The 25,844-nt window shown below is 46.8% G+C and overlaps 1 protein-coding gene and 1 long non-coding RNA gene across 2 annotated transcripts in view; one reads left to right on the forward strand and one right to left on the reverse strand.

The window, feature by feature from the left end:
• Positions 1 to 14,499: 14,499 nt before the first annotated feature.
• Anxa13 (annexin A13) overlaps positions 14,500 to 25,844 on the reverse strand; it is a 52,625-nt gene continuing 41,280 nt past the window's right edge. The window contains 4 exon segments of the mRNA NM_001134910.1: positions 14,500 to 15,245; positions 18,073 to 18,185; positions 21,568 to 21,643; positions 25,556 to 25,657. Of these exon segments, the coding sequence (NP_001128382.1) occupies positions 15,126 to 15,245; positions 18,073 to 18,185; positions 21,568 to 21,643; positions 25,556 to 25,657 (411 nt within the window). The 3' untranslated portion in view covers positions 14,500 to 15,125.
• LOC134479910 (uncharacterized) overlaps positions 16,390 to 25,844 on the forward strand; it is a 42,190-nt gene continuing 32,735 nt past the window's right edge. The window contains exon 1 of the long non-coding RNA XR_015625571.1: positions 16,390 to 16,506. This is a non-coding gene — a long non-coding RNA (uncharacterized LOC134479910). The remainder of the gene's footprint in view (positions 16,507 to 25,844) is intronic.

Genomic DNA, 25,844 nt, shown 5'->3' on the forward strand with positions numbered 1-25,844 from the left:
GGCATGAAAGGTGAACTTTCTGAACTTAGAAATCGGATTAGGCTCCTTGGGAGAAATGGGGGTTGACCAAGTATCTGACTAACTAAGAGTTGTGCATATATCCATCCATCCACCCACCCATCCATCCATCCATCCATCCACCCACCCACCCACCCATCTATCCACCCACCCATCTATCCACCCACCCATCCATCCACCCATCCATCTACCCATCCATCCATCTATCCATCCATCCATCTATCCATCTATCCATCCATCCATCCACCCATCCACCCATCCATCCACCCATCCATCCACCCATCCATCCATCCATCCATCCATCCATCTATCCACCCACCCACCCATCTATCCACCCATCCATCTACCCATCCATCCATCTATCCATCCATCCATCCATCCATCCACCCATCCATCCATCCATCCATCCATCCATCCACCCACCCACCCATCTATCCATCCATCCATCCATCCATCCATCTATCCATCCATCCATCCACCCACCCATCTACCCATCCATCCATCCATCCATCCATCCACCCACCCACCCATCTATCCACCCATCCATCTACCCATCCATCCATCCATCCATCCATCCATCCATCCATCCACCCACCCACCCACCCATCCATCCATCCATCCATCCATCCACCCACCCATCCATCCATCCATCCATCCATCCATCCATCCATCCATCCATCCAAGAAGACACTAGGGATCTTGCAGGGACAATAGAGAAATAATTCAAGAGCCCAAAGTATTCTGAAAGGAAGCGTTCCCCACCTGCCTCCCCTCCACATCACCATCTTCCATCACTCTCAGGAGTTCTGGCTCTCTATAGGAGGACTCACACGCACTCATCCTTGGAAAGCTTTCACAGAAGTTTTAATCAAGTCCATCTATGTACCTATATGTCTATGTATCTATGTATCTATCATCTATCTAACAATCATCATCATCTATCATCTGTATATATTATCTATCATCTATCAATTGTCTGTCATCTGTATCTATTATCTACCTATCTATCATCTATCTATCTATCTATCTATCTATCTATCTATCTATCTATCTATCTATCATGTATCATATATGTATCTATGTATTTATGCTAGAATTGTCAGCATAGATTGATCTAGGAGACTGCTTACTTCACATCCTTTAGACTGATAACATTTCTAAAATTATCCAAACCCACTTTCTGTGGACCGATTTGTTTTTGTGAATTTCACGCATACATGCGTATGTGTATTCAGGTTGCTTGCCCTTCACACCCTCATCCCTTCCATCCCTATTCATCCTCCCTCCTCCCTACGCCAGGTTCATGAGTTTTGGTTTTATTTGGTGACCATCTGTGCAAGCACTAGATTGGGACTCTATTAGAGCCTGGTGAGTCCCCTAGTGGGTACACAACTCCCCGTTTCTCTGAATCTGTCAGCAGCAAATCCTTCAGTAGGGAGGAGTGGAACTCCTGAACCCTTTCCTTCATCCCTGCCTGATTGTTTATGGGACCATTTTTGTGTAGAACCCAAAATATTTTAAATCTGTGCAATATTTGCATTTAAATTAAAACACTACATTTACTCATTTTGGGGGTGTATGTTTATATGTGCATAGTGTGCATATGTGTGTACAGGTGTGCATATCTCTGAGTGTGCACTTAGGTGCCAGGGCATTCCAGTGTCTTCTCCTATCACTTTACCTTACTTATTCTTTTTCTCTTTTCTTTTCTTTTGACATAGAGTCTCTCACTGAGCCTGAAGCTTGTCGTCTCAGCTAGGCTGGCCAGCCAGAATTCCTGGGACCTGTTTGTCTCTGCCTCCCAACTAGGGGTCAAGCTTGTGTGATCATACACTGATCCATCTTCCTGTTTTTCACCCTCTTTGGGGGAGCAAAGTCTCTCACTAAACCCGGAACTCATCAATTTCACCAGGTGGCTTAGCCGGTGAGCTCCAGGGAAGACATCTTGCTGTCTTCCACTTCTCAGCCTATTGCCTGCTTGAGCATTACAGTCTCTGGAAGGATACAGAGATTTTGTGCAGGGTGTGGGGGGAGGGGGAGGGGGAGGGGAAGGAGAGGGAGAGGGGGAGGGCGAGAGAGAAAGAGAGAGTAGCCGGCCATTTTAAAGACTGTCGTGGTTGACTGACTTTCAGAGGCTCAAAACTCCTCTTTTCTGTTAGGCAAAGCCTCGTGGGCTTACCCAATGGTTTCCTTAGGCAGTTTCTTTGTCCTTATTCAAAGACTCCCAGATAGAGGCTTTGGGGTGCGGCGGATACTAACCATTCCTCTCGTAAATAACTTTTATGGACAATGGAAACCATTATGAAATATGTATATATATATTATTTATAACTTTGTACTAGGACAGCAGCTTGGGTCCCCAGAACCTAGCAGGTATTCAGGCTCCTCTGGGATAAAGACTTCCCTTGTCATCTCTCCGCTTTCTCCTGCACCTGAATAATCAAAATGTGGGAAGAGTGGGCAAAGCCAAACATAGTTGATTTGGTAACCTCCATTCCGAAGATAACTTGCCAAAGTCCCCAGGGCTTTGGATGAGGAAGCAGGAAGCACCTTCTTGTGTTTTCACTCCAGCGGACAGGCCAGCACAGGCAGGGACTTTCAGACATGAGCTGGAGTTTGGAGAGTCTGCTATTTAAACTCTCTGTCACACCCAGGGCCTTGTCAGTTGTCCAGAGACATTGCACAATGTTGGTGGTAACAACTGCAATTACTACCAGGAATTATAAACCAGGAATCTGCTATTCCACCTGGGAGATTTGAACATTATTCTTCCTATGGTCATGTCCAGAGTTATCTTCAGCCCAGTCCAAGTGACAGAGTGGGAATATTCTCTGTTTGTGGCTGCTGATGTATGACATTTTGGAGTGAGTATGATCTCTCCAGTTGTCAGAGAATTCTCTAGCCAGTCATAGGACCGCTGTAGCCTATGCCCTGGACTGCCTGCTGCCAACCCTACTTGCCCTTGGTGGTTGGAGGTGGCACAGAATGGAGTTTGTGACATGAGAAGACTCCAGGAGCAGGTGAGACACCATGCTGCACGCTCCTTTAGTACCCTCCACCCTTCCTCCTGCCCCATTGGTCCCAGGAAAGCATCTCTTCTAAACAACAGTTCTGGACATTGTCTGAGTCAGCAATCCTTGGTCTCTCAGGCAGTCCTCAATTAGGTCCTCCTGCAGAAGATGCCGTTGAGACTGGGGGAGGAGGGCAGTCTTTATGCAGAGGTGGCCGTGCCATTCCTCGTACAGAAAGATGAAGCATCAGTAGCTCTGATCCAGCAGAGTACTTCCGCCCAACGTGTCGTCATGGAATAAAGACTGCACTCAGACTATCCTCACTGACCACAGAGCAATTTTGGAAAAAGGAAATTCCTTCTTTTGGCAGGCGATACAGTCAGTCATCGATCTTTAACCTGGAAATCATCCCTTCCCCCAGTCAGATCAGATCAGATCATGACTTCTAAAACATGTAGAAAAGTTCCATGGATAAAGGGAAAGGATTGTTTCAGAATGCGTTATTTTTTTTTTTTTTTTGGTTCTTTTTTTCGGAGCTGGGGACCGAACCCAGGGCCTTGCGCTTCCTAGGCAAGCGCTCTACCACTGAGCTAAATCCCCAACCCCCAGAAGGCGTTATTAAAACATGAATTATCCCTAGAATGAACATTTCGGGCCTGTGCTTTGCTAGTCAGAAGAGCTGGCTGCAGTGTGAAAGGAAAATCCGTGGACAGGCAAACCAGGCAACACCAAAGCTTTGCATCCCAGATGCACCTGCGGTTGTTGGAGGGCCTTCGAGAACCCTCTCCCTTCATCCTGCTTACCACACAAGGTGTCCAGATGGTCGACTGAGGCACAACAGACCTTTCCTTCCTGGCGGTTCCCTACAAAGTTTTTCATGCTGTCTGTCCCCAGGCGCTGTTCCCCACTTCACCCCTCTGCTAGCACCTCTTCTCAGTTTCTCCTTTTGCTCCAGTTTCTCAGGTTACTGTTGCTTGCAGAAGCACTATGCACTTGTATGTTCCATTGCCATTTCTTACTCGGGATCTTTCTAGCGACCTAAGTGGCTTGACAATCAGAGTTAACGTCCCCGCTTCTTCCCTTGTGTGCCTTCAAGTCCCCTAAGCGCCATGGCATGATGGAAAGGGACATCACCCTCCCCACAGTTTTCATTGTGAAAGCTGCCTCTGGTCAAGATAAGCAGCTCAAGGAAAGAGAAAGACCCTGGGAGGGGAGAGAGAAGTCTCACACAAGTCTCACAGGTGTCATGGTCTCTCGGGCAAATTTGCTTATTAAACAGACTTAATATCCTTTAGTTTCCTTCTCCTCACAGGGACCTATGACAGGCCGTATGCCATCTTGATGAAACACTGTTTTGGGGGGTAGCTACAGGCAGTCCTGAGCTAGCCTGTGTTCTGCTGGCCCTATGATTTGGCTCAGACCCAGTCTTCACTTTCACCTTTGTGACTTCCACACGGTCAACTTGTATTGATTGTCCCTTCAGCACCATTGTAGATCCATGGGACTGATGTGGTCACACACAACTCGCACTCCATATAAAGGTGCTTACCTGAGGTGGCCTACAGATCTCACACTCTCTCTAACCCGCTGACCTGGATGGAGGCAGGTGTGAGGGCTCCCTCCTGGAAAGAGGCTGCTAACACTTCTGTACTCTCCTTGGAAGCTGCATTGGAATCTTGTTTTCTGTAAGTCACCCCTCCTGCCTCTGCTTGCCAGCCTTTTGTTAGTCTTGTTAGTCACTGCAGTGTAACCTCGGTTGAAAGGAAGCCTCTAGGTGACTGACTGACTACCTTTAGGCTGACTGCTGACTGCTCTCATCGGACTGGGACTAGGAGAGCAATGGCGAGCCCGCATGCTCCTCTTTAGGCTTTCTCTGCCAAACAAAAGAAGCAAGCAATCAGTATATAGGGCGTAGGTGCTCTAGAGCCCCCCAAAATACATTTTTCTAAATAACTGGATCTCTTCTTACCCTTTCCCTAATACCTGTTTCAGAATGTGATTTTCAGGGCTCATGTTCCTGTGTCTTGTTTTGAAAACCATGTGCACTGAAAGCGTGGCGTCAAGCCTCCAGGCTTTTTGGGGGTACATTGTGGTGCCTAACCAATCAATTATTTCTTTATTTAACATGTGTTGGGTGAGTCATTAATACAAGAGTATGCTGTGAGTACTCGTGAGTTTCAGCTACTGTTCTCGACACCAGGGAGACAGGGGAGGGGCAGAGGAAAGATGAGTAGATGAAGTCAATAGATCCCTGAGAATGTTGTGGTTGAAGGTAACTGCCATGAAGTCACTCCCAGGATGCAGAAGTGATTGGATTGGCAGCTGTCTGATATTTGTATTAGCTACTTTTCTGTTGCTGCAATCATGACCAAACTGTGACCAAAGGCAAACTAAGAAAAAAGAGTTTATTTTGGGCTACTGCTCCAGAGGGATGGAGTTTATAACGGCAGGGAGAACACAGCATCAGGCAACAAGAGTGGGAAGCTGGCATCCACATACAGGAATCAGAGAGAGAGAAAGAGGGAGAGAGAGAGAGAGACAGAGACAGAGACAGAGACAGACAGAGACAGACAGAGACAGACAGAGACAGACACAGAGACAGACACAGAGAGAGAACAAGAAGCAGAACACGGCTATAAACCCCCTAAATCTTGTCACCTCCAGTGATGCACTTCCTTCAGCAAGGCTGAACCCCCTAAAGGTTCCATAACTTCCCCAAACAGCATCACTCCCTGTGGATAGTGTTCAAATATAGAAGTGTATGGGGGACATTTCTCATTCAAACCATTGTAATTACCTTGTAAAATAAGGTATGAAGGTGAGAGCTGTGTGGGGAGAGTTGATGTGTGCACTAGGGTAGAAATGCTGAGTAACAGGTAGCCCCTACAGGGCCCCAAGTTTACTTGGGCAAGTGAATAAAGATAACTATGGAGAATAACGTGGTATAATGAGCTATGGGGAACCAGCTAAAAGGAAGCACACTGGCTCCAGCTAAAAGAAAGGAACTGGCTCAGTTTGTGGGAGTCGGGAGGGAAGGCTTGTGTCCTTGGGTCTTGGTGTCCGAGCCATGACAGGGAGCAAACATGGAAGTTGGCTGAGGGAAGAGAAGATGTGCAATCCTGTTACGGTGCGTTCGGCCAACCGCAGTTCCCTGAGCACCTACTCCATGTGTGTCTGTGTGTTCTAGGTGTGGGAGTCAAAGTCGACCTTCCAGTGTTTGTGTTCTAACAGTGGGCAGGGTGGACAATAAGTAAATCGGTGAGATAATTTTAAGTGGTGACAATCCAAGACAATATAGGATAAGGACTAAGGGAGATTTGGAATGTGCTGAGGGCAGTCATGGAATGGAACTGGGCTTGGAAGAGGTGACACATGAAGGTGACACGGTGACATGCAAGAGGTGACACTTTGAGATGGGACTGGGGATGCCTAGGAAGAAGAACTTCCAAGCTCTGAATACTGGAGGCAGGAAGGAGTGTACTAAATTTGAGCAAGAGGGAAATGCCTCGGGTGGGTTGTACCTGATAGGGGAGGGAGAGATTGGCATTCCAGAAGCATCCAGAGATGAGACAACTGGTAAAACAGGGAGCCTGGCTATGAGGCCAGTGTGAAGTCTGGGCTAGAAAGGATAGAGCAGTCTCTCGAAGAAGTAATTATTATGGAGATCTGAAACATGGGAACTCTAAGGCACCTGGTGGGATTAAAAAATGGCACTTCTGAAGAATCAAGGATGATTCCTGAGCAAATATTTGAGAAGCTCTGTAGATAGAAGTAGTGACTGAGATGGAAGAAAGCAGAAGGAGCTGGTTTTGGAGACTGGGTTTGCACTGGACATGTTTATTGTGGAATTCAGACTGGATACTCTGGAAGAAAGGAAAGAACTTTTTTTCATGAAAGCTTGAGATCTGAGAGATGGGGTTAGGTGCCTGGGGACAGCATGGAAGACACAGTTAGGGAGGTGTCTGGCTGTGAAGGGCAAATGTCTGGAGGCAGGAGTTGACTAGAGGTAGAAGGCCAAGCTGGTCTGTTGTCTGAGTGGAGGAGGAAATGAAGGATCAGCATTCATCTGGTATCTGCTCCCTCCAGGCGCTCCCTCTGTAGTGGACTGATTCATGACTCCCATTTCAGGGTTAGCCACTCAACACAGAGGATGGGATGACTTGGGTAGACAACAGTGTATCTAACTGAATAGATTTTGCATGGCATGACTGCAGCCATCTTGAACCAGAACTTCCACAATCACCCCTGAGAGGTGCCGGTTCCTTTTTACTACATACTTTTCCAGAAAACTCTAACTATTTATAAAGTATACAGTAGAGTGGTGTGTGGAGCTTTTCAGCCCAACCCTGGCTCCTGGGATTCGTCTGATTCTTTAGTATTAAATAAGCCAGGTACATTTCAGCTAGGATGAAGTAACTTTTGTCCAACCTTAAATAGTATACCTTTCCTTCTCATCCAAATCGTGAGGATCACGTCGGTTGGATGTAGTCGCCTAGGACTCCACTTTTGTCAGTAAGTCTTCCAGTAAGTGACACTGTCGGACCTATGGTCTGCCTGCCTCTTTTCCTCTGGGCTGATCCTCATTCACTAGGACTGAGTTGGAGAAGAACAAAGATATTTGCAGGTTCCTGAACTGTGCCGACCTCTGCAAAGAGCTGCCACTACCTCTGCCATTTAGTCCACGCGAAGATCCTAGCGTCAAGTCATCTACTTGGCGTCAGTGTGGTTGTTCCTGATGTTTTGGTAGACCCAGACACCCAGACACACACTAAATGGGTTAGAGGGAGATCAGTGGGTAAGATACTTGTGTACTTGCCCTGTAGCTTGAACACCCGAGTTCAACCCCTAGAGTCGCACACACACACACACACACACACACACACACACACACACACAGAGAGAGAGAGAGAGAGAGAGAGAGAGAGAGAGAGAGAGAGAGAGAATACTTTGCCAGCCATAGTGATGCGCACTTGTAATCCTGCAGCTGGACCCCAGTCTATGTGGTCAACTCAAGGCTGAAGAGAAATGCACCAAAAATCAAGGCAGATGGTACCTGAGGAACAACAGCAGAGGTTGTCCTCTGACCTCCACACCCATGTGTTCCTGCACACACATGGGAGTATACACATACATACAAAAGGACGCTAAATATTTATCCTTCAAAGATACCTGCTGTTAGCCAAGAGCCCCCCCCCCCCCCGCCCGTTTTCTCCAGAGGCAGTTTGTTCTCATCTATGCCTGTACACTTAAGTAGGGAGCTTCTGGGGCATTCATCCCCATGTTACAGATGAGAAAGTTGAGTCTCAGAAGAGCAGAGTGTGTGGACAGGCAGGTCCCTCTGTTGGGTTTTCCCTTTCCGCCTCTGTGTTCAGTCAGTCAGGGGTAGGATGGGAGAGGGGAGCTGGAGGCAGAGTTATAAGACCTTTGACCAGAAACGAAGGTGGTCCCAGTTGGATGAGTGTTTCAGAAGGAAGACATGATGTGTACACACTAGAGTCTCCCTGCTAGCACAGGCGGTCTGCACGTAGACCATCTGTGTCTTAGCCTACAGCAGCAGCGGCTCAGGATAGAACATCTACAACAGGTGTGTGTCTGCTGGGGAAGGGTGTAGTGACGTACTGAGAAGTGTAACTGAAGGGCGAGCCAAAGGCGGGCGTGCATTGCCGTTCTGGCTTTGTATGACTTACTTTTCTGACAAAACTCTGGGGAAAGCAGTTGAAGGAAGGAGGGATGTCACTTCAGCTCACCTTTTGAGGTTTTATTCTATCAGAGTGGCATGGGGGTGAGGTAAGCTGGTCGCTTACACACAAAGTCAGAAAGCAGGGAGAGATGAATTCTGGCACTCAGCCTGCTTTCTTCTCTCTGGGTTCTCAGCCTGTGGAATGCTGCAGTTTGTACTCAGGGTAGATCTTGCCTCTCTAGCTACAATGTCTCCGAAAACCCCCATGCAGACCTGTCTAGACCGTCTAGAGGTGTCTCCTAGGTGATTTTCAATCTAGTCAACCTGACAGTGACATAAGTCATCTCTACCTTTGTGTCCCCCTCCCCCTCCTCTTCTTTAGCATATTCAATTTGGCTTTCACAGGAATGAAGCAGGCTTTTCTCCTCAGAGGTGATCAGCTTATTTAAGAATTAGCAACATTGTTTAACAAGAATGGCAAATACAACACAAATGCGATCTGCTATTGCCAAGTTCACAACCCTCCAGAAGACAGGGGACCTCCTACTCATGCCCCACAAGCTGACAGCCCGTACAGCAACCATGGAGCCACCAACAGGTTTTACAGAGAGAATAGGTTAGTAGTTGTTCTGGTAAATAGGCTAAGGGGTTGAATGAGAAGAACTCCGGACAGAAACACGTGTGTTTGACACTGGTCTCTGACAAACATGTGAACTGAACACAATACTTGTGTTGAAATGGTTTTGCTTTTTCTGGTTCTTTTCTTCTTCCTGGCCTAACCTTTTCAAAAGACTGGTTCTAATTTGAACTGGTTCAGTAGGATTTGAAAAACAACATTGATATTGTTTTCAGGGTTGTAAAAAAAAAATTAATACTTGGGTTGGGTTTGGAGTTTGGATAATTAGTGTTGTCCACTTTGGTTGGTGAGTCACACTATCCTGGTCCACATTATTCCTCCCCGTGAGGAATGATCCAAAATCAGTGCTTGTCTTGTAGTTTAGAGACAAAAAAAAAAAAAAAAAAAAAAAGAACAAAAAAAAAACCCGCCTTGTCTCTTTTGTCCTGAGGTGTCCATATTCTCAGCAATCCAAATGTGCCACTCACCGGACACCAAAAATTACTAACAGATAAAGTGACCCATGAGTCCACTGAAGCTGACAGTGATTGGGACCTTATTGTAGAGATGCTCCACATAACTCAATAACTATTCTCATCCAGGTGCTCATAAAACAAATGTTCCTCCCAGTCATGGCTCTGTTTTGGTGGGAAGAGACTCAGTCCATGCCAGAAGCTTTGTAAACTGCCTAGGGTTTGGCCCTAATTTGAGTTTTCCTGATTTCTCCAATTTGTATTATTTCTTTGATTCCAAGCACCTTCTGTGTGGAATCAGTATGGACTATGTTTTGAACTTATGGAGTTGGTTACTTTAAAAACGAAAGGTATCAGTGTCTTTATTTTTAGTTACAAAGAAGCCACAAAACATTCTCCTCAGAGCCTAAGGGCAATAACCCTTTAGGCATATGGGGATGGGAGTCTGAGGACAGCTCAGCAACCTCCCATCCTTCCTGTTACGAATGCTGACTCTCACAATAAAATAGTGCACCGTACATTTAATTAATGCAAATGAAATTCATTCATGCACATTTAAGGATTTATTTATTGTTTATTAAATATAATTAGCTGTCTTCAGACACACCAGAAGAGGGCATCAGATCTCATTGCAGATGGTTATGAGTCACCATGTGGTTGCTGGGATTTAAACTCAGGACCTCTGGAAGAGCAGTCAGTCTCTTAACGGCTGAGCCATCTCTCCAGCCCATTTATGCACATTTAATCCTCTCTGTACATGCGTATGTGTGCAGGTATACTGATTGCTGATGTGCTTCCCCAGAGTTCCTGTACTAGAGTCTTGGTCCATAGTATGGACTCATAACCTGTTAGCATTTTTAAAAGGTGAAAGGTGATTGGGTCACTGGTGTCTGTCTTGTACATCCCGGATCAAGGCTTCTCATGAGAAGTCTTAGGGGACCAGATTACTATAAGTAAGCCTGGCATCTTTCTTTCTTTTTTAAAATATATATCTACATTTTTTATTAACTTGAGTATTTCTTATTTACATTTCGAGTGTTATTCCCTTTCCCGGTTTCCGGGCCAACATCCCCCTAACCCCTCCCCCTCCCCTTCTTTATGCGTGTTCCCCTCCCCATCCTCCCCCCATTACCACCCTCCCCCCAACAATCACATTCACTGGGGGTTCAGTCTTGGCAGGACCAAGGGCTTCCCCTTCCACTGGTGATCTTACAAGGATATTCATTGCTACCTATGAGGTCAGAGTCCAGGGTCAGTCCATGTATAGTCTTTAGGTAGTGGCTTAGTCCCTGGAAGCTCTGGTTGCTTGGCATTGTTGTACATATGGGGTCTCGAGCCCCTTCAAGCTCTTCCAGTTCTTTCTCTGATTCCTTCAACGGGGGTCCTATTCTCAGTTCAGTGGTTTGCTGCTGGTATTCGCCTCTGTATTTGCTGTATTCTGGCTGTGTTTCTCAGGAGCGATCTATATCCGGCTCCTGTCGGCCTGCACTTCTTTGCTTCATCCATCTTGTCTAATTGGGTGGCTGTATAGCCTGGCATCTTTCTTACCTCTTGGCTTACATGTATGCTCCTCCCGTGGGGACTGTTTTCCTTTCTGTGTTTCCGCTCTGTTGTGATACAGTCCCACGGCACTTAGCAGGGTTCCAACCAAGTACTGCTTAATCATACACAGACTTGAACGTTCTCAATTGTAAGCTAAGTCAAAAGAAATCCTGCCACGGGGAATGGAAACAGTCCATGGCAATGGCAGGAGACTGTGGCTATCCTTGATCTGTATTACTTACCCTAGTATTATGACTTCCTCCTCTCTTGCCCCATTGTGTTGCTTTCTAGAGCCAGCATTTGCATCCTAGCAAGAACCATGGGGCGTTGATGATAGCTGAAGACATCCTATGAATGCCCTGGATAGAAACACAAATGGGGCTGGGGAGATGGCTCAGCCTTTAAAGGCTAGGCTCACATCCACAAATATAAGAGACACAAATAGATGTTGATCTCTTTATGTCTACATGTGTATCATGCATACACATGTGTACAGATTGAAAAGCATGGGACTACGGCTGTAAATACTCAGCAGTAAGGCCCCATATGCAGCATCTACCAGTTCCCATGTTCTAAATATCACAGCCTGTTTCAAGGTGCTGACATGACATCATAGAACATGAGTTGGGGAACAGTAAGCAATGGTACACCAGCGTGTAGAATTTCCACCTCTCAAACACAGTGGGTGAAATAGGCTGAGGGGTAGGCATGCATGGAAAGACTACCTGGGACCCTCAGAGCTACTGAGAGGAATTTGCAGAGTAGGAGTTAATGCTCCCAGAGCTGCTGGTGAGACTCCTTAGTTCTTCGACGTGAATGTCTATTTGGTTTGCCCAGGCTAGACTCCCACATTACTTACTTACAATGCCCTAAGAATCTCACTAGGGTAAGTAGCAGTGTTGAGTGTCATCAGAACCTGGATTAGAGCTTGCTGGGGGAAATGCATGCTGGGCTAACACAGGCAATGGAGGGATGTGCTATCCTCTTGTAACCTTGGAGATGGGCTCTGGTGTAATCCCCAGGGTCTTGAGTATCTGAATGGCTGGAGATGGATTCCTCTGGTGGCCCTGGAGGGATGGTTGGGCAGGAAAAAAACTGCACAGTGGAGGCCAAGACAGAGCTGCTCTCCTCTCTACTTTCCTTCTTTTACTTTCTCTCTCCCTCACTTCCCTAGGTAGATCGTCAACTCCAAAACTGAGGACACAGCAAGAATGAGGCATGGTCTAAGTAAAGCAAGAGTGTGAAGGAGAAAGAGAAACCCCCTTAGATGGCTAGAGTACCAGAGGCTAGGGTGTGGGTCACAGGACACAGCAGATAGACAGTTTTACTTAGACACACAGAGACTCATCCTGTTTATAGGTGCTGAGTGAATATCCAGCAATCATAGGGATATATGTTTGGATGCTTCCTTCTTCTCAGTGTGGAAATGAGCAATTCTGAGTCGTGAGCTGGTGCAATGGGGAGCAAAGGCATTAGGGTCAGAAGAACTAGGGTGAAATTCCAGCCTTAACTTCACTCTCCTGAGACTTTGAGTAAATGGCCTTGCTTTTCTGTCATAGTTATATTGATCCTATGAAACATCTTTCTGATCTATCTGAATTATGCCCCCCAGACAAGGCTAATTCTGGCTCAGTCTCTTTTCAACCCACTCTTTTGTTTTCCTGTCCTTGTTGAGTTCAGATCCCAAGAATTGGTCACTTTGCTTCTGTTTGGTGACACATATATTTCATATGTTATGTTATTAGATTTGGTCCTCGTTAAAAAAAAAGTAATGTTTTATGTGTAAAAGCTCAGCTTTGACAATGACTGTTAGGTAGATAGCAAAGCTCACAGAACTCCTTAACTTGTGGGTCACCACTTTTCTAATTACTAAAAAGGACATCCCATGGCACAGCATCTATCCTTATACTGAATGTTTGGACTATTTGCTGTAATATTATCCAAATGACTCCCAATCTCCAGCCTGATCAAGTTCTTTGTTCATGTAGATATCACCGATGGCTGCCAGTGTTTAAAACATAGAGTCCTACCTCGGGAGAACATCCATTCCTCCTGGGGTCAAAATACAAACTCAGCAACCCCGCTGCAGCCTTGCTAGCCTGCCCTTTTCACAACACCCGTGTCCCAAACCATCTGTCCATCAATGTTTCTCGGCCCCTCAACCTACTAGGGGCCACAGCCCTGAAGAACACGTCAGTAGTTCCTCAGGTGGGAATGGGGCTCCTGTGCTCCTACCCCATCTGTGCTGGAGTGATGACCGCCTTGATCATGTGTGGATTATACATAGGCAACCATAACTGTTACGAGTTCATAAGCATGGTGTTATGTCATGTTTGGAAGCCACTGTCTTGCCACACTGGCTCTTAGCCTTCCCTTCTCCCTGTCTGGGATGTTCCCTGAGCCCCAATGGGAGGAGATGTGGTACAGATGCCCCGTTTATGTCTGAGCACTCCGTAGACACCCATTCTCTTCACTTTGACCTACGCACTCTTCTTAGTGTACTGACAACATTCCCCGTACTGATGGAGACATCTTATTTCAGGACTAGTTCAGAAAGATACTACATTAGAAGCAGCCCATGTTCCGTTGACTTTTGTGTCAGTGGAGCCCACCAGAGTGATTGGAAGGTAGAAAAATAAGCAATGAATGGTTTCTGACTCATTCTCACACACGCCCTGCAAATCACGTTTCTGAGAAACCCGGTCAGTAGCATAATTTCTGCAGCCTTCCAGCTTGTGAGATGAATCCTAATTCTGATGCTTACAAATGGGTTTTAGTCAGGTTACTTCTTAGGGTCTTCAACTCATAAATGGAGGTCATAGGAACCTCACAGGGTTATAGATTCAGTGTGGATTCAGTATGGTACTTAGCCGTGCCAGGAGCAGATCTCATCTAGGACAGGACAGCTATGATGGCTTGCCCAAGGTGTCTAAGTTAACTTGAGAGTCTCTGAATGGCTCCATGTGACTACAAGACCAGCGTCTTGGAACAGAGATTCTATGATCGCAGAATCAAACCACCTGACAGACAGGGCACTGACGGCAATCCCATCAGCACTGACGGCAATCCCATCGGCACTGCGCTTAGCCTAACTGTATTTGAAGATCGGATGGAAGACTCAAGCAAGCCACAAATCTAGAGAAACAAGAAAACCCAAGCGAACCAGGCGAGGTCAGTGAGTTTTACTTCTATTTGCATTTCACATAGGCAGGCCATCTCTTTCCTCGATGCCGGCCTTGACCGATATCCCCAGTGATTGTTAATAGACATTTGCAATCCCCCAGTCCATTTGGATTTCCCGAGCTCTCTGTTTCCCAGGCGAGATCCCAAGTTCATCAAGCCAATTTGGCAAAGCAGCTGACGGAGGCGCAGACCATCACCGTAATTAACGGAAAGGCTTTGAAACTGAACGCACAGAAGGGAAACGAACAAACCGTTTAATCTTGCCTCTACTCCGTTTTAGCCATTTAATCTCTGCTTTGGCTCTGTGCATCTGGGAGGCATATAATTTTCTAAACATTTTATTATAAATGTTCAGCCCCCCCTCCCCCACCAACTGCTGGTTTCATTTGTGCTTAGAAAGCATTCCCTTCAAATGCTAAAGGGAGGCTGGAGGCACTTTAGGTTCCTGCTAAGCCAGCATTCAAGGCTGTTCAAGCCCTTGGAGGACGCTGCTCCTGACTTCAGCTGCTGGGCCTCGGGCTCCCTTTAAACTGATGAGCAGACAGTCCAGAGGGGGTGAAGGGTTTTCGCTCATTTGCAAATTTGATTCGTTTGGGCTTGGATCAGTGCAAGAGAGCTACCAGCAGTTTTCGGAAGTCCCCAGAGGTATCTGAGTGAACCATGTCAGAGAGCGACTTCTGATACTTCTCCTGGAACTTGGCTTTTATCCCCTGCAGGTCAACCTGTGGGAACGATGACAACAAGGAAGGTGACAGCACCCGTGGTACGGTGTTGTAAATGGCGGACACTCTCCTACACCATCGTATTCATTCACTGTGTCTTTGAACAGCCCCTTGGGAGCTAGATTGTCATTATCTTCCATTTTGAGGAAAAGAAAAGCCTACTTCAGCCCCCTGAAAATAGGTGCTTCTTTATGTGTGTATGTGTATATGCACACATGCACTTACTCCATTAAAATTTTATTTGTGGAAGCTAAAGTTTAAATTGCATATTTTAAAAAGCGTTTTAATGGTTTATTTATTTTTATTTTATGCATGTTAGTGTTCTGCCTGCTTGCATGTGTGTGTGAGGGTGTCAGATACCCTGCAATGGGAGTTACAGACATTTGTAAGCTGCCATGTGGGTGCCAGGAATTAAATCTAGATCCTTTGGAAGAATAGTCAGGGCTCTTAACCACTGAGCCATCTCCCCAGCCCCCTAAATTGCATATATTTTCATGTGTTACAAGATATTTTTCTTTTGGGTGTTTTATAGGTGTTTGCAAAGGAGTCATTCTGGGTGGCAGAGCTGTACACAAACAGGTAGGTGGTTTTCCAAGTCATAGTTTGACGGTATTTGGTAGAAAGGAGATGATTTTCCAGATGGAGCTTTAAAAGTAAGCATTGGGAGCTGGGGAGATGGCTCAGCCATTAAGAGCACCAACTGCTCTTCCAGAAGATCCAGGTTTGATTTCCGGCACCCACGGCAGCACACAAGGGTCTGTAACTGCAGTTCCAGGTAGACACCCAAAGAACCCGATGCCCTCTTCTGGTCTTTCTGGGCATCAGACACACATGTTGCATGGATAGACAGGCAAAACACCCACACACATAAAATAAATAATAATTTTTTAAAAAGAGAAATGATTTCTTCCTTGTACCAAATCAGGAAGAATAATAGTTCCAGTTAACACATTCCAAACTGATTGTAGGACTTCTTTTGAGTTTAATTCATATAAGGCTTAAGAACTGGGGGCTGAAGGAAATGGGGAGGAAAAACAGACAAAACATTGTCCTGCTTCAGCTTCTTTCAGCTGTAAAAGGAGAGCTACGCCAGAAAAAAAAATTCCAGTCTGGACAAAACAAGTCTTACGAAGAAACAAAGTTTAGTTTTGGTTTGAGCTCCGCCTTGCCTACCAGGCCTAGAAACTGTAGACAGACAGGCATCTGGTTCTCCTTCTCTTGCTTTCGTGTATGGTTGTACTGAGAAAGAGAAGAGAGGAAGGTAGGAGAGGGTGGGGAGTAAGAAGTTGTTTGCTGTGGATGTCCACTGAGAGACTACTGGAGGGCAGATGCTGCCCTGCTTGGGGTCTCTGCCTGGCTGGATGCCCGGCCCTGGGGGAGGGCCAGGTTTATGGCAGACAGGATTGGGCAGCCGGCATTTTGTTTTAGTCCCCTACACATCTCTGTGCCTGGGCCTGAAGCTTTCCCGAGATAATGGCCACACGTGGAGATTACCCACGCTCACAGGTGGTCCATGTGGAGATGGCATTGAACATCACGTGGTCTCTATGGGAGGGAGCATGCGTTGCTGACAACCCATCTGGTGGGATCCAACCTCTCGCAGGGTCTATAGAGCCCTGTTGCTCTGCGAGCTCTCTGGAGCTTCAGCATGGGCAGAGCGGCTGAGAGCTGGAGGGAGGGAGAAAGACTGAGCGGCTGAGAGCTGGAGGGAGGGAGAAAGACTCAGGACAGAGGAGAGAAAGGGAACTCTAGAGGAATAGCAAAGAGGCAGCTCACATGAATGGGGGTGGGGGGGTAAGGAGGAGGAGAAATTCCAGGAACAGAAATAAAAAACGAAAGAGCTGTCTTCCTGCTGCGAAGCTATATTTAAAAACAACGTCAGCTGTTAAGTGCTTGTCCAAAGGCATGGGTCGGAATTTGGGTTGGTACCTCTCCCTTGCCGCTAAATCGTGTTTCTTTCTTTCTTTTTTTTTTTTTTTAAGATGTCTGTGGTTTTCAGCTGCTCCACTCCGTTCCTTTCTCCAAGGCTTCTGCCACAGCAGTGGTGACAGGCCTGCCCCTCGCTTCCCCTTCAGTTCACTTCTCCTGCTGACCAAGGCCTGACAGCCCCAGGCGCTCTCTGTGAAGCACGCTGGCTGCTTCCAAGCCTCTGCCTGCTCCTGCCCTTCTCTTTCCGAGACTCACTTTCTTCTCTGTGTGGGGTGCAGACTGGTCCTCAGGGAGTAAAAGAAGGCCCAGTCTTTTTATACGTGAAGTATTAGAATGTGCATTGTAGCACATAAGCAGATATCCCGTATTATCTGTACTGTTAAGTTTGGGTGAGGAAAGACGGTAATTAGAAAAAAGTGTCTAAAGTGGCTCTTTGAGAGGGTCTGGATTGAAAAGTTTTAGGGGTGGGGCTGATGTTTTGTTGTTCTGAAAAATCCTACTCGTAAGGTGTGCTCCGTTACATAAAGAGAGTGAGGGAATCATTTGGGTATTATTTCCATCTTGCCGTGGGGTGACCCCTTCCCATGGCTCTGGTTTGTCTTCCTTAAAATAGAGCTGTATGTAGCCGTGCTACCTCGGAACAGCTCCAGCAGTTCCTCTACACAGCGCCACCAGCTCTCTGGAGCCGCGGCCGACAGGAATAGAAGTAACTCTCAGTATTGTGTTTAATAAAGAAGAAGGCTGAAGCAGGACCCATGTGCTCTGCATATTCTGGGAAGGGAAGGGCTGTCTTTGTCTTGCAGTTTTTGAGAAGAATTCTAACAACAACAACAGCAGTAACCAATGACACCAGTGGGGGAAAAGATGTTGACTCCCCTTTTGGAGTCATGTGTCTTACCTCAGCTCTGGTCACAATGATGCGAATTAACGTCTCCTCGTCTGTCCCCACACCCTTCATGGCCTTGTATAGTAGGTCAGCAAAATAGCCCTCAAGGTCCTGGGCACATCTCACTAGGAGGGAGGGAAAGGAGGTTGTGAAATGTCCTCGTAGTCCTGTGGGACGACACAGGGAGCCTGTACGGGACCAGTGTGTCTCGGCTACTCGAGGGACTTCTGGACTTGACAGGTAGAGGTTTGGAAGGATCTGACATTTCAATGAGATCTAGAAGGTTCCCTAGGTCAGCTCCCCTACCAGAGCTGAGTCAAAAACCACTTCAGAGTGAGGAGAATGGGCTCTCTTCTCTGCAAGTCCTGGGGAAGGAGTGTGGGCCCTCCTCACGCCCACAATGTGGAGGTCTAGAGTCTCACTCATGGATAGAGCTGATGGTGCACAGTGAACCCCCCGGGGCTAGAGCAGGGCTCTGTGGGAACACAGCTTGGCCAGTAGCCTTCCCTAATAGAACCTCATATGGAGAAGGTTTGCTCAGCCAGACCATGCCCTGCTTTCTTGTGTTCAGGAACTTCAACACCCTTTGGTTACCTTACTACATTTGTTTGGGTACCTTCTGCAGGTCCCCAGCATCCTTCATCTGGTATAAGGGACAAAGATGTTTGTCCTTACTGATAAAGATCCCCTCTCTATGGTGTTGCTATGCACTCCTTTCTGGCCCTCCCCTTGCCTGCCATCTTTGTTCTGTTTACAAACCGATGAAGCTTGGTATTTGCTCATGAACCAGGCAACTGGGTGCACCTCTGCACTGGAGGAAAGTCAGCATTTCCAGACCCTTCTCCCAGGCTCATAGGCATCCACTCCACAAATGCTTCAAAGGAGTGAACCATTTACTTCTTTAGGTTGTTGACAGTCTGCTAGAAAGCCTACCAGTATTTTTTTTTAAATTTGGGTTTTGTTTTGAGATAGGTTTCACTCTATAGCCCGGGCTAGCCTCAAACTCAAGCAATTCCTCTGCCTCAGATGGGAGTTACAGTGCTAGAATTACAACAGTTTTTCAATGTCAGTAATAGTAATGAATTTAATTTAAGTGTGCAATGTGAACTTCTGTCTGTACCGGAGCAGGGCTTTCATTTCCTAGGCCACTATCTGTGTGGCAGATGTTTCTAAGCAAAGGAGAGGAGGAGAAGCCAGGTCAGGAGCCAATATCCCCGCTTTTAGGCCATATAGCAGCCACTTATGTTTCAGTGGCAAAGTCAAGGGTCAGGTGTTTCTTCTATTTCCAAACTCCTGGTTTGAGGTGGTAGGGAACCCCGTGCTACCCTAACAAGTATACTTGAGACTCCTGGTGGTCCTCAGACTGCATGAGCTGCTGGCATCCACAAAGTTTTCCTACGACTTGCAGCACTGATGCAAAGGCCAGCTCCCTGTTAGTAGCAAGTAGCAGGAATATCTCAGAAGGCTGGACCAGGAAAGCTAGGGGATATCTGGGCTAAACCTGTTTAATGTTGAGTGGAAGCCGTGGTAGCTATGGCTCACCACCATACCTGATCTTCTTGTCTTCAAGGAGTGGGGCTTTGCAAACTTATACTGAGCACAAAGCCACCATGGGGAGCTTGTGACAGTGGCTTTCCAGGCTCCGTCCCACTTCTGGCTTCTCTGTGGTAAACCTGGGCTGGGTCCAGGACACTTTCCTAACAGCTTTCTGAGGTAAGTGGTTCATGGGTCCCATTGAAGAAGTGTTCATGGTGGTGATCATGTGATCTCAGCCTGTATGGATCTGAGCGGTCAGGTGGCATCTTTATGGAGTAGGGTTGGGGATATATAGGAAACAGCTGTGAAGCCATTTCTTTATGAGGTTGACGCTCAGAGAGTTCTCTAAGCACTTTTACTTTTGGAACTGTGAGTCCATTTGGTTCTTGTGGTTCACAGCTCCAGGGTATGACATTCTCCTTCTTCCTAACCATGTGGACTATCTGTTTTCTTTCTTCACTCTTGTTTAATATATATATATGTATGTATATATATGTATATATATGTATATATATGTATATATATGTATATATATAGTGGTGTGTGTGTGTGTGTGTGTGTGTGTGTGTATGTGTGTGCGCGCGCGTGTGTTCTTTGTGGACATTCAGCTCTGTATGAGAAAGACCTGGGTCTTTCATGCGTCTGATTTACACTAAGCACAAACTACTCAGGGCCAGGCAGGAACCAGGAAAACACTGTCACTGAATGGCAGCCCTGGTGTCCTCTGATGGTGCTCTTGGGTCTTCCTGCTCCTCATGTCACAAGTACAGGAAAAGGTCTAGACCCTCAGAACAAGCCACTGGGTAGATCCTTCATGAAGCCCAGAGGACATCTGTCCACACAGGGCTCATATGTGTTCCGTGTGGGGCATGGATGGTGTTGGTAATGTTTAGAGTTCCATACATCAAATCAGTGTTTGCTAATCTGAATGTAAAATGAGCATAGATGGCAAAAGGTCGACGGCTGGCATTGTTTAAAATAAAACAGCGAGGACAAAACATCCTCCAAACTCCACAGAGGGCTTTGGCAACAGAAGCACATATTTTAGGTTCCAGGGCTGCTTGTTTGGTTCTTTTCCTTTCAAAGGGACACGTCCGTCCATTCCTGTGCCATTCTCGATGGCTCCCTGGACTTCCTACCACAGCAGTGTGGACAATGGACAATGCCTTCATTCCAGGACTTGCAAAAGGAGAAGGGGGCATGCCAGACATGGCCCTGTGCCCATCTTTCTGCTATTTCCTGCCTTTGGGCGACACCTGAAGAGGAGGTCCTGGGGTTGGCTTGGTTGGCAATGCCAAGATCTAGCCTCCCTCCCCTCCATTTCTAAACAGATCTCATTCTTTGAGAACATTGAAGGGAATCCAGTGGAAAAAGAAACCCTCTGGGCCCCAGGCATGCTGCAGAAACTTGCTCATGGTCCTAACTGTGGGCACTTTTCAGTGTGTGTCATGTAAACTGCATACCGCTCCCTGAGCTGGGGTAATAGGCGCAGGCTTTGGACTGAGCTGGGGTAATAGGCGCAGGCTTTGGACAGACGCTCTCAGGGATCCGTATTCTCCGAACAATCACAGGAGACCCTGTGGCGGACCTCGCTTAGGCGCTCTCTGTAGGATCAGGCATTCAGTGCCAGGGTCGATTGCTGATTGCTAACAGCTAGGTCCCTTTTCAGAAGTCACCTTCCAAGCGACAGAGGGGCTGCACAGTGTCCCCTGTAGATAGGTCCTGGGGTACAGCCTGTGTCTAGTGGCTGATTGGTGTGCAGTCATTAACAGAGTGAGACTTGCCTCCTTGCTTCACTTTGGACAGACCCACCTTCAGAGCTCCCTGGAGAACAAAAACCGCGTCACACCCACCTTCCGCCCTGCCCAGCTGTGGTGCTTCCAAAATGGCTCAAGCCAAGAGACAGTCTCCCATCTCTCTGAGTGCTTCCACGGAGCCACTCTGAGGAGCACTCTCCTGGTTTTACTTTACCTATAGTTAAATAGGCCTTCTTCAAGTCTCCCGACGTCTCTTCTTCGATGGCTTCTTCCATGTCTTTGCCAATGAGCTGGAGAGACAAACAAAGCCCAGGCATTACCGCAGGGGTTGCCGTTAGCCTCAGCTTCCTTTAGAAAAGGTGCCAGTTTTAGCGCCATGACCATAAAGGTGCCTATCTTGTCTCCTGCATTGCGAGGTGGGATGGTCGTCTCCCTGTTCAAGCATTCTTATATTGAGTCGTATCCTCAGCCTACAATAATTCTTTTTATTATACGGCGTCCTAGTTTCCAGTGTGTTTTCTATCTTTTCTGTTGTGAGTTCCTGAGGAGACTATGGCTGAAACTCTGGCCCCGGGCCCCTTGGACTGTCGACTCAATCACTTGCAGTTTGGGTAAAGTAAGGAGAGGCTGTGAAGTTCATGATGGAACTTGATCTGATGATTCATAAGAGAATGGGGTTTCACGGGCCGGAAGCCAGGGGCCGGCCGCTTCCGTTTACTGCTGGTGATCGCTAGTGGTCTTCCACATTCACGACTGCATCCCGTCACTTGGTGCAGTATTACACACTAGGCTTCTTCTCAAATATTTACAGAAACTAAAGTTAAAGTAAATTGTGCCTATCCTGAACACAAATACCGCCAGGGCCAAGCTCAGGGAAGGCAAATAAAGAGAAAGGCGTGTGCTCTGCTGGGCTTGAGGGTTTTGTCTCTTTCTTAGAAATTGTCTTTGAGGACAGGACACAATTGATCCTCAAAATAATTGAGACATTTGAGTACACACTAGTAGCGCTTGGGGCTTTTATGGGAGAAACAAAGGCAAACAAACATTCTTTGTGATGTGAGGACAATGTGTGTGTGTGTGTGTGTGTGTGTGTGTGTGTGTGTGTATGTGTGTGTGTGTGTGTAGGGGGTTAACAAAGGCCCTCCCCACCATTCACATGTCTGGAAGTCTTTTGTGAGGTCTAGAACACCAGATCACAAGAGAACAGGAGCTTTCAGGCTCTCACTTTCTGAGGTTTGATGTGGGAGGTAGTGCCTGGGCAGGGATGAGCATCACTCCCCCAGAGCCTGGGCTCTTTGTTGTACAGACTGAGAGAGTATTTCATGAAGATGTTCTGTTCACACAAGTCTGGGTCTTTAAAGAAAACCGAAACAAAGCAAAACAAAACAAAAAGACCAAACACAAAACAAATCAAATCAAACACACACACACACACACACACACACACACACACACACACACAACCACCTTTTTGTTTCTATTGTTAGGACTGAGCCAGAGCCACTTTCAATTTTCTGTAGACTCTCAGCCTCCAAAGCAGACACAAGTAGGGAAGAGCTTTTCTGAGGAGGCAGGAGGTGGGGTGGATCACTAAGCATCAGTGCCACTCTCTGTTGCTCTGTGGTATAGGGGATCTTCTTTATGTGCCTCTAGGGAGGCCATATTCACATAGTATCTTTTCTCTTCCTGCTTCACCCCTTTTTGGCAGCTGCCTAGGAATCTGTGTGGACCCCGTGAACACAGTCTGAAGACAGTGGGCTAGCCTATGCTATTGGGGCCCTTCTTTTCAAACTTTTCCCTTCAGTTCTTGCAATACCTGTTTTTTTTTAATGGTGCTCTTTCTGCTCTTTGGACCAAACTAATCTCAGAGACTAGATCAATGGGCTATCGTGCCTGTACGGAGCTTGCAGGAAGAATAGGGACACATGTTCTCCTTTTCAAACACATTCCCTCAAATCGACAGCACACCAGCAGTATCAGGGCCAAAGCTTCTTGTGTGGACTTAGAGTTGTGTACCCAAAGACGCTGTGTAGTGAAGGGCATGGCTCAGAGGTGGCAAGGCTGTGCTGTGGTTATGTGCACACAAAGTTCTCCTGAACTTACTTTGTCCCTGTAACTATGCCGTCTTTTGTGCTTAATAGTCAAGTCATGTTACATGGTGTGGCAGCTTGAGTGGTTCTGTTGCCTGTTCTGACATTGTGGGGTGAGTCAGAAGTTGAGACTTGGACTCAGAGGTGAGGGCGGTGAAAAGAGCAAACCTGAGCTATAGTGTCAAAAAATGAAATTCATCTCCATTCCAGGACAGCATTGTCTGTAGCACACTAGTGGTGGCACACTGGTATCTTTGTGCTTTTGGTCAGTGACTATCAAAACCTTACAGGGCTTGGTGTCTGAGAGCAGAGTAAGCTTTTAAAGGAATGAACAGTCAAGATCAGCAATGATCCTGCAAGGCTCTGGGAGCTGATTTAGAGCTGCTCTCCTATAAATGATCATGAAATCACAGGAATCCCTAATTTGTCCGTTGTTACTGTTGGTTTACAAAGAGAAACACGCTGACAATTGCCAGTGTTTATGGCATTGAATGATTGCTTTTGTTCATTCACTGAATCCTTACTACTCCGACCTAGTAAGACCTACTCCTGTAGGTATTAACTCTATTTTACACCTGGGGAAACCAAGGCACAGAACTCTGAAAACCTGGCCAAGGTTAAGCCTAGGACTTCTCAAACATGTGTCAGATTCAAGGCCCAAACCTCAGGAAGTAGGGTTCAGAGGACCAAGGAGAGGACTGAGAATTTTCATCTTAATGGGTTCTCAAGTGGCTATGATGTTGTTGTTTGGAGACAAACTTTGTGATAATAGCCTAGACCCTCATCACTTGGTTTCATAAAACAAGAGAGAGAGAGAGAGAGAGAGAGAGAGAGAGAGAGAGAGAGAGAGAGGGAGAGAGAGAAAGTGTATGTGTGTGTATGTTTCTGTAGTGATGGCCAATGTCAGCCATCCAAAGACACCCCAACTGTGGCCTTTGTGGCGTGGAAAGAGGACATAGATCACAGATAAGTCCTCCAGCTCAGCGGCCACGGGCTTCAGGCCCTGAGAACGGAGAGGATCAGGGCTGCTGCCTTTGATCCTGACACTGGGCATGATTTGAAAGCAGGGGGCCCTGGAAGCTCACGTACAGTATGGCTACAGTTCCAAGGCTTTGTCTCTTCATCTGCTAGCAGCATACATGAGAGAGGCTATTTTGAGTGAGGAGCAGCCAGCCCCAGCTGAGGTAGGAACACAGCTGGGGAGTCCTGAAGTTCCTGTCCACTTCGGCTACCGACTTGCTGTGTGGCCCTGATAAGTTACAGATGGCTCCTTGCTCTGCGGACTGGCCTTGTCCAGCAGTTGTGGGCCACCATAAAATAGCCATTTGGCCCACATGATAGTTAGGATGTTGTGAAATTTAAATCAAGCGCAGGGCACAGGAATGTTTTGAAGAGGTAAAAGCATTCTCCAAAAACAAAATAGAAGACAAAAGAAACTGGAAACTCCCTGTAGGCTTTGTGTAAATTAAAGATTTTCTCTCAGAAAAGGACTAATCGCCAAATACCTTGAAATAGCCAGCTTATTTTGTTGACTTACATTGAGAGTGAGACTAAAAAGATAATTTATGCGTGTTTTTCTTCAGGAGCCTTTCTCTGAGGTATAGCACATCTATTTCTCCTGGGAGGCTGACAGTAAATTGTGATCATAAAAACAAGGGCAAACATTTGTATGGTTGCCACATGCCACATGTGGTTCTGAGCCTGCATCTGCCCTCACATTGAAGATGATTCTATGAGAAGTGATGCCCATGGTCTCTGTCTCACAAAAGAGGAGGGGAGGTTAGTCACTCACTGTCAGTAGAGCCAGGATTTGCACCTGGACCCTCTGAGTGTAGAGCTTTGCTCCTAAACGTGACAGTTCTCTGTTTTCCTAGCTCTGCCGTAGCCCACAGTACCCCAACTCCAGTCCCATATTTAAGGCTGGTCAGTTCTGAAGGGTCGAGCTGCTCTGGGTGTGTTTAGCAGTCTCCTGGGCCTTCTTCTCCTACCATTGTGAACTACTGATGTAAATGATCTTGTCCCCAAAACTCAGTCCCACATCTGAGATCTCGGCTTCCTTTAGAGATAGTTCAGGACAGTATTAGAAAGGACCCTCATAGCTTCACCACTTACGATCTGGTAAGCCTGAAAGGTAGCACGCAACTGCTTGTAGCTCCTCTTGGCCAGGACTTCATTGAAGGCAAGCTCGTCGGTACCCCATCGGCCTTCGCCTGCCTAAGGGCCAAGTATAAACAATGTGAAAAGAACTGGTGCAAAGCCATACATTACTGTTGACACATAGGAAACTTAAGCACGACGTCATGTAGAAAACTACAGTTGTCACAAGTAGCTGTGTCAGAGTGTCCCTTTGTGGCTAACCATCCTTGAAGCTGAGGTGAGGTTGTTCCCAATATATCAGAAG

This window comes from Rattus norvegicus, chromosome 7 (genome assembly GCF_021556685.1).
Source record: "Rattus norvegicus strain SHRSP/BbbUtx chromosome 7, alternate assembly SHRSP_T2T, whole genome shotgun sequence".
Lineage (NCBI taxonomy): Eukaryota > Metazoa > Chordata > Mammalia > Rodentia > Muridae > Rattus > Rattus norvegicus.